We start from the raw sequence: 8,775 nt of genomic DNA on the forward strand, positions 1-8,775 counted from the left end.
TGTTTTATAGTATTATGAGATGGTTAACAAAACACCCCTCAGTCTCCACAACAGTATACCAAAAGAGCCAATTGTCAATTATTTCCACCAATATACAGAGGAGCTATGATATAGCTGGTAAAAGCAAACCAGGCCTGCAGCACTGGCCTGGGTTTCTATTATCCTGCTGCTGTGCAGGAAAGCAATCTGCCAAGGCCCTCGATGGCAGGCTCCTCGGGTCAGTGAGGAAAGCTGCCGTGAAAACAGCGCGTAAAGAATCTGGGCTTCAAAACTCACACTAAGACTACGGCCAGTGGGAGGGTGAGAGGTGAAGCAACGATCCTGGGAAGCCATGCAGATTAACAGGTGTTGGGCAAGAGATCGGCGACCCACATTGAAGGGTGCTAAGAAATAAATGTGAGCAATTATCAGAAGCGATTCTTAGAGCATTAAAATGTCCCCTTTCGATAAAGGGCAACCAACTTACTACAATCCCAACAGTTTTCTGACTTATCTGAAGCTTATCATTTCTCACTTGGACAAAGGTACTCTTCTAAGTATTAAGGACCAGCATTTCTCAAATCACCTTTACTTGTCAGAGTTTGATGTTCTGTCTAGATCTGGGACTGACAGACTTCAAAGCTCCGTGGCTCAAGCTACGGGATTCAGAATCCATCACCTGTTTTTGTAGATAAATAGTAAGTAAGCAAGCACAACCACGAGCTTTTACAGGCCTCAGGTTATAGATTCCCATACACATCAATTCCATCTTATGTGATGTCAGAAAAGTGTAGTGTGCTTTGTTCTAAAAGATCTCGGTCAGGAAATTTCCTTTAATATTTGCAGACATTCAGCTGCTTATTTTATTTCAATGCTCACACCTCCAATGCGTATTCTGCTTGCAACAATGAAAACCAAACAAAAAACTACACAGGCAGCTTGACCTATTATTATTATTATAAAGAAATGAGCAATTATTGGTATTAATATTTTCTGATTTTTAGTACATTAGCAAAAAAAACATAAACATAGTTGGCTTGAGATATAAAGCAATTCTATTTAATCAATCCCACAGGTAACCAAATGGATTAAAAGTAATTTAGATCACACAAACTGCAACATGAAATAAATGCAGAGAGAACTCAGAGATTTAAAAATCGCTTTGGAAGCTGTCCATCTGCCAATCTGAATTTTATTCAGTTTACTTCCTGTAGCTGTCTACATTAATGATGGAAAGAAAACTGGGAACATTTTGTGGGAGCTGGTTAATTTTTTATAAAGATGACAACACTAAAACATGTACATTTATGTCACTTCCCCAGTTAAAAGTGTCAGAGAGAGAAAGAGAGCGTAATGGTAAAGATGCAATCACCACCCAGAACTTGTTCAAACCTGAAACTGGCTTACAAGTGAAGAGATTAGGGAAACATGAACACGGCACTGGATCATCTACATCACACCTGTTCCTGCTTCAAAAAACTATACTGCAAGGGTGACGCTATCAACCAAACGCAGACTGGAGTGTGGTCTCAACAGTGATGCCGTAACAGATGTAGTAGCCAGGGATTAGAAAATAAGTGTGTTCTCATCATATTCTGGCGTGCTAAAAAAAAGCTGACGCGTGAAAGCATTTTGAATAAAGCACTGTTGTCATCCTTCATTTTCAAAAGGGACAGACACTCCCTGACAGAAGATCTTGTCCGAAAAGATAAATCAGGGACTGTTAGTCTTTACTCCAGGGAGCACATATAGAGCCAGACCCTTGATTAGGAATCATCACTGCAATCTGAAATGCCTGTTGCCATTTGCAACACTGCCTCCTAGACTTGAGGTCAGTCTTGGCTCAAAACAATCAATTCCATTCCTGAGATTGTCAGGCTAGTCTGCCATTTGCTGTGGTTTCTCAGTCATCCAGGATATTGGTTGTTTTATCTTGTTATGTAAGGGTTATTGTCTAAGTGAGACCATCTGCCCAATTATAATCTAGATTAAAAGATCATGATATGAAAAGAATCCCACTTAAAATGCTCAATAAGTCTTATATAACCTTGCTTTTTAAAAAACTCATTCATTTGAGGGGTGCCTGGGTGGCTCAGTCTTTAAGCGTCTGCCTTCGGCTCAGGTCATGATCCCAGGGTCCTGGGATCGAGTCCCGCGTCGGGCTCCCTGCTCAGCGGGAAGCCTGCTTCTCCCTCTCCCACTCCCCCTGCTTGTGTTCCTGCTCTTGCTATCTCTCTGTCAAATAAATAAATAAACATCTTTAAAAAAAAAAGATTAAAAAAAAACTAATTCATTTGAAAAAACTTTTATGAAGTTATCATTCAACTCAATGGAAGGTGTGAAGGTTTTGTTATTGTTCTCACTAACTCCATTATTTACTAAACCGAATAAAACTGTTGCCTGGGCTTGGGTGTGTCTCTTCTAACACATCACAGATGATTTTCCCCGATTCTCATTTGGACCATATATTCATAATGAAGTCAAGGTACGCTGTGGCACTACAATTTGTTATTATCAGAGGTCACTTAAGTCCCTCAAGTGCAAGGTACAGACGAACTTGATTAAATAATCATCCTGTTAAATCAAGCACTTGGGTGATTAGTAAATTGATGATTTCAATTACAGCAGCTCTCTAGCCCGGGACAGAAAAGTGTAGAAAACATAAAACCATTCATCTTCTGAAATTTTTATTGGATGCGAAATCACCAGAACAGGGGAGAGGTGTATTATCCTTTAACTCACTCCACCCCAAAGTAATGTTATCGATGAAGCAGAGAGAACAATAATTCACTTTTAAAAATAAATCTTAGTGACAGGAATACAGGCAATTTCTTACCTTCCTTTTGCTTATGTCTTTTTTTTTTCTTCATTGAATGTTGACTATTTTGTGCTAAGGGAAATATTACTTTAAGAACAAACAAGGAAACTGAAGGTAGCACAACGTGTATTAATATTAACCAGCTTTTTGTTATACTCGATCAAAACCAAAACACTCTCAGGACTCATGAGGTTCCATCAACAACTAACCTGCTCGGTATGGCCATGATTGAGGTTCTTTTTTTTTTACTGGACAACGCAAGTTGTACAACACTGATCTTGCTTCTCGGGCAGGGACGAATAGTTCATTTGCCTGACGATCTCAGCAAAAAGTTCATCCACCATTGATTTACTTTTTGCCGATGTTTCCATGAAAGGGCAGCCCCATTCCTGAGCCAGGGCTCTGCCTTCTGAAGACATAACCTCTCTTTCTGGTTCCAGATCCACTTTATTTCCTACTAGGATTAGTGGGACTTTTTCGTATCTCTTCACTCTGACAATCTGATCTCTCATGGGCTTGATATCCTATTCAAACAATCACAAAGAGAAAAAAAATATGCTGTTTGCATGACCATAACAGGAGCATTACAATATCACAAGAAGTCATCCCTCGGGGAGTACAGAAAGCTGAATCCAAAAGAAAACCATACACCCAAATGGAGAAAATAAACATTTTCTCCACCCAAGTAGGAACTCGATCATTTCCACAGATCCCACCTGCTGGGTTTCTGTCAAGAATATAAAATGTAGGCTGCACATGAACCTTAGGACTCATACTTCTTTCCCCTGGTCTGTACCGATTTAAAAAGTAAGTTCCCAATTCTGGTGAATCCATTTGTGTATGAGGATGTTCGGCTATCTCCTTAAACCTGCCAGCTTGTCAGCACTCCTGCAAACACCTGTTATCCCAGCAAGGCTTGCGGCATCCATGCATTCCTAGCCATTTAGCAAGAGTGCCTGAGAGAAAGTGTTTCAGGTGGGAACAAAAACACCGTGTCATGTCTCAAAGACCAGTTCAAAACAGATTTATACACTTAAATGTTTAATTTTAAATTTAATAGTAGGCCTTCATCCCAGTAAAATCAGACACCTTAAAATACACTAGAAACTAATCTAACAGTGAGCACCTCCTGGGAGGGACAAATGCACCGAGGAGCAGTCTGGGCGGGAAGACATACTTCCCTTTGCCTAGTTATGTTTTACAGCGTCAATTTTCTCCCAAGTGTATTATTTTTTCTAATTACAATTCATGATAAAAGATAAGAGCCCTGGCGATTCTCAGGTGGCATCAACTTTGGGGGAGGGGAGGAAGGGTCGCTTTAAGGCAATTTTATAGATTTAATACTAAGTTTCCATTCTTTAAATGTTTCGTAACTTAAAAGGTTTGACTTAAATATCAAACGTGTTTAATTTGAATAGTTAACAGTGAATGGAACATTCGCTTGCGGGATGAAGGAAAAACAGAGGACTGTGAAAATTTATGAACCCATCATTATTTGATGTTTGCAACGATTTTGTTTGATCGTGTATCAGTTTGGTCTTCTAGGTTAAGCTCTTTTTCCCTGTGTCCTTATGGAAACACAAGTTCAAATGAGAAACCAAATTTATGACAGTTGGGCTTGAAAGAGTTTAAGTCTCCGTTGAAATAATGGCAGTTTTTCACTCCCTATTTATGCCTGTAACAGAAGCAGATATAATGGAAATCATATGAAAAACCCTTCAAAGGACTTCCAGCCTCAAGAGAGTCAGCTAATAGAATAACAAATCTCTCGAGGATCCTTTAGAAAGAAAATGCCTGTCAAATAGCACCTTTGGTACTTTCTGGGGGAAAATGCTTTTATGATACTATCATTGCTTTGCAATTCAAGCCCACATAAAATGTACTTTAGTTTGGTCACTATACTTATTATATCTTAAAGAGAAAAAAAAAATCCTGAAGTTGCTCTATGTGGTTACTGGAAAACTTCACTAGAGCACTGTAATTTAAATACTAAGAAAAGTGGAATTAGCACATTGTATTCGCTGAAGCACTTAATGTCTCTTAAGCAAGCAACATTAAGCACATACCTTTAAATGCAGAAAAACTATCCATTTCCTAAATCAATGGAGGTCAATACAATGGGTCAATATGAGGTTATTTATTTTCAAGGAATAAATAGCAACATTTACTGCATCTCTTAAAATAATGTTAAGCCTTCAGTCGGTCTCCCAGTGAAGGACAGGACAGATTTTCGGAAGAAACTGGACCACCTCCAGCTTGGCCACCCAGCCAGGGTTAGAAATTTGCACTTGCCCGGTGTTCCCTGATCCACATATTTTGTATAAATATAGTCGGTGTTATCAGAAACAACTTGGATCAGCTGCAGAAGAGGAGAGTCGCTGTAGCTTTTTGTCGGTTATTAATTCTAGGTACTAGTCTTTTCAATTAGTAACTTTCCTTCACCCGCCCCGAAGTAAGTAAAATGCCTAGAAGGCAGGTCTTGAGTTCTTCATCTTGTAACACTAAGATTTATGAATCTGGTTGAGGAACTTGGGTGAGAGAACACAGAGGAAGAGGTGGGGAAAGCAGACACAGAGGAGTTACAGATACCGGCTCCAAATAACTTTCTCTGCAAAGTGCTCTATTTACCTGAGATTCTCTGTTAAATGTTGTTCTGGTAAGTACATTAATCAATACTTGTTGAATCGAACAAGCAACTTCAGAAGGTTCCCTTCCAAGCTAAATATACACAGACTGCCCCATTTCGTTCTCACTTTTCTTTGACTCAAAAATAACTTTAAAATATTTGTTGACGGTTGTTACTGTAGACTCTATAGAAACAACCCGGTACTTTTCCGTGCCAGAAGTAACCTCAAAAATGCGCCATGTCTAACTTTCAGAAGCAAAACATAGTCATTAAGGCACGGTTCAAGCACACCAGAAGTAAATGTGGGATTACCACACCCCCTTCTAACAAATTACAAGACTCGGTATGGTTACCTGGAAAGACTGTTGATTAACCAGGCTATAAACCAGGATGAAACCTTGGCCGTTTTTGATGTAGAGATCTCTCATGGAGGCAAACTGCTCAGTTCCTGCGGTGTCCAGAATTTCCAGCACGGAGGGGGAAGAGTCCACTTCGATCTCTTTGCGGTAGAAATCTTCAATGGTGGGGTCATATTTCTCAATGAAAGTCCCAGTGACAAACTGCACCGTAAGGGCAGATTTGCCAACCCCTCCGCTCCCTAACACCACTACCTTGTATTCCCTCATGAGTCTCACCTTCAGCAACTCCTACCAGAGGGAGGGAAAAAGAACACCCCGCTAGCCGCGGCGGCTCGGGGAGGCGGAAGGTGGGCGGAAATCTGCGAACTGGGGAGGAGAGTGCGGAGAGGCAGAGGGCCCAACGGGGGAAGAAGAGGAAGTTAAGGGAGGGGGAGGGGAAAGAGCCAAGTGTCGGGTGGGTGGGGATGAGATGGTGATGCCCTTCCTATAGGAACCGAAGCCCAGGCAGGGGGCGTGGGGAGGAGGGCAAGCCCGGAGAGGCGGGGTGGGGAGACGCGCCGCGCCCCCGAGAGAAGCGGTGGGGGCCGCAGAACTGGGGGCCCCCGCGGCCAGGGGCGGCCCGGCACCCCTCCCCCGCCCTTCACACAAAGGGGCCCAGGGACCCCGCTTCCTGCTCGCGCCGCCGAGCCGGCCCAGGCCTGTGGGCTCGGCTCCAGTCACTGCCGCCCGGGCGGGTCTCTGGGCCGCGGCTCCCGCGGGCGTCGTCCGGCCTGTGGGGGGGGAGAGGGGGGCGCGTTACCCGCCGCCCCCCCCCCGGCCGCCGCCCGCTCCCGCTCCCTCCCCCTCTCCGCCAGCTCCCGCCCGGACCCGGCTGCCTCCGCCGCCGCTTACCCCGCCGTCCGCACCCGCCCGGCCGCCCGGGAGGCTCCGTCACGCCAAGGCCATGGCCAGCGGCCCGCTCCTCCGTCTCACCGCCGCCCCAGCGCCGCTGCTCGCGGAGGGGAAAGGGGCGGGGGCCGTCCGGCGGCGGCGGCGGCGGCGGCGGCCACTCCGGGCGAAGCCACCTCTTTTTTTTTTCTCCCTCCTCCCCCCCCCCAGCACGCACCCGGAAGGGTTTCCCTGACACACTGGCTGAGGTGCCCCAGTTCCCCGAGACTGGCCGGGATCACTTCCGGTGGGGAAAGTCCCACCTCTCCGGGGCGAGCCGGGTGGCGCTGGGGCCGCGCCCTGCCGGGCGAGACGGCAGGGGACGGTCTCGGGTCGGGGCCGCGGCCTTGGCAAAGGGCCTCTCGGAGAAGCTCCGACGGCCTTCCCTTCCCCGCCCGCAGCCGCTGCTGCTGACAGTCCCACGCCAAACCCGCCGAGGCCCCGCGGCCCGGAGACTCGCGCCGCTGGTCGGCCGGTGCGGGACGGCCGGCAATCATCTGGCCTCCGGGAGAGCGCCCGACATCCCTGGGCCAGAAGGGACCAGGAAAGTAACGCAGCCAAGAAACTTTATTCTCCTCGCTGGTGTTTCTAACACTTGATGTTTCTCTACGAAACGCGTGCGAACTACCCTCAGACTTCACTGTTGCTCTGATTTCGTTTGTGATGTGTCTTACATCGCCGTGCCTGACAAATAATTAAACACACAGTTCTTTTATCATCTGGCAAATCTGCTTGACTCCACCAGCAAATGCCAAAGTCACTCCTTCCTTTCTTATCACAAGGCTCCAAAACAACAGGAGTAGCAACAGACTTTCTTACAGTAACTCAGCTTTGCCCCTATTTGATTCTAACCACTACACAGCAGGAAAGGTAAGCAGTACTCAGGGAAGAGTCGATTGGAAACTGTTTAGGCCTGCGAGACTAACTGCTTGTAATCTTTCATTAGCTGCACGCGCAGCAGTTTGCATGGCTGGCTCTTCCACGATAAAGTTTGTTTTAACGGTCATCCTTCATAGTCCTTGAAATGCAAAAGGAAAAGACTGGTGTTAAACACTAAGTTTCTATTTTTAGATAAAATTGTTACTTCTTCCATATCTTTCCCTCCGCTAACTTTCTATTTGTATACTTTGTGTCAGATCCACAGAGCCCCAGGGCCAGAAGGCCAGGTTATATTTTAGGCATGTCACTCCTTTTTGATTCAAGCATGCACCCAGAAACCTGAGGAACTCGGTGGCCAGTCGAGTTAAATTGATTCCAAATTCCCTTAGTTGCAAGCCCTCACAGCCAGGCTGTATAAAAAGAGATTTATTACCAAACCCAAACTGGTAGACATTACAAAACAGGCAAATCACGGTCGTGTGAAGTCCCACCGTGTCTTTCGACGAGCATTCCCCAATGTCACTTACAGTATCCAAAGGACAGTTTAGTTCAACTTCTCCTCGGCTCAGGGCTGCTGCAATCTGTCCAGCGAAGTCCCCAGCTCTGGCTCCAGCTGGCCTGAGTCCCGCCTGATATCTGAGGCACTGCCCTCTGCTGGAAGAGGTTGGTCTATGAGTTAGGAGGCTCCCCCCATAGGTCACTGCTCCTTCCACACTTGCTGTTGCCTGATTTGGAGCTCTGCTGCCCATCTCCCTCTCTAGCTGTCTCCAGACTGTCTGGTGGGATCCACAGCCCTGCACCAGCCCTGCTTGAAACGGAGTCTGGAAATTCCTCTTCTGATCCAGCAATCAGGGTTGAGCAATAGTAGCAAGTCTCTGGTCTATTACTGAACTATCACAAATAGGGAGCTCTCCTTTTTGAGGTTGTCCCACCTGTTGGCAAGTCTCATATCTCTGATCCTGTTGGCCAAAGTGTTTTGGACAGAGTTCTTTAAACGTGCCCCTACCCCCAGTACAGAGTCCTAATGGGTCGCCCTTATCAGCTACAGAGTTGACAAATGTCCCACTCCATCTGAAGCTCCCTCTAAACTTTTTGGGAGCGGGCTTCATTGCTGCAGCTACAGTTAGGAAAGCAAACAGTTGGAAGTAGCTTAAATGTCCTTCAGTAGACAATTCAAAAAATAATTT

At 45.6% G+C, this 8,775-nt stretch overlaps 1 protein-coding gene across 4 annotated transcripts; it reads right to left on the minus strand.

Moving 5' to 3' along the window:
• Nucleotides 1-3,006: 3,006 nt before the first annotated feature.
• RAP2C (RAP2C, member of RAS oncogene family) lies at nucleotides 3,007-8,230 on the minus strand. Of its 4 annotated transcripts, XM_064574582.1 has the most exons (4): nucleotides 6,674-6,891; nucleotides 6,059-6,552; nucleotides 5,777-5,937; nucleotides 3,007-3,321 (listed from the first exon to the last, which is right to left on the minus strand). In XM_064574582.1, exons 3-4 carry the CDS (start codon nucleotides 5,849-5,851, stop codon nucleotides 3,043-3,045), a joined length of 354 nt encoding a protein of 117 aa, XP_064430652.1. In that variant the 5' UTR covers nucleotides 5,852-5,937; nucleotides 6,059-6,552; nucleotides 6,674-6,891; the 3' UTR covers nucleotides 3,007-3,042. The 4 variants fall into 4 exon arrangements, with proteins under 4 accessions (XP_064430652.1, XP_045738596.1, XP_045738588.1 ...); XM_045882640.3 differs by lacking the exon at nucleotides 6,674-6,891 and adding an exon at nucleotides 8,116-8,230 and having other exon boundaries at nucleotides 5,777-6,552; XM_045882632.3 differs by having other exon boundaries at nucleotides 5,777-6,552; nucleotides 6,674-6,898.
• Between the last annotated feature and the right edge of the window lie 545 nt (nucleotides 8,231-8,775).

Source organism: Mirounga angustirostris, unplaced genomic scaffold, assembly GCF_029215605.1.
Source record: "Mirounga angustirostris isolate CCGP_5_RB_7025 unplaced genomic scaffold, mMirAng1.0.hap1 SCAF_11, whole genome shotgun sequence".
NCBI classification, from domain to species: Eukaryota; Metazoa; Chordata; class Mammalia; order Carnivora; family Phocidae; genus Mirounga; species Mirounga angustirostris.

Coding starts and splice junctions, on each gene's coding strand:
- RAP2C (XM_045882640.3), bottom strand. CDS start 6,049: ATGAGGGAATACAAGGTAGTGGTGTTAGGGAGCGGAGGGGTTGGCAAA. Junction 3,322..5,776: donor TTAATCAACAGTCTTTCCAG/GTAACCATACCG, acceptor TTGTTTGAATAG/GATATCAAGCCCATGAGAGA.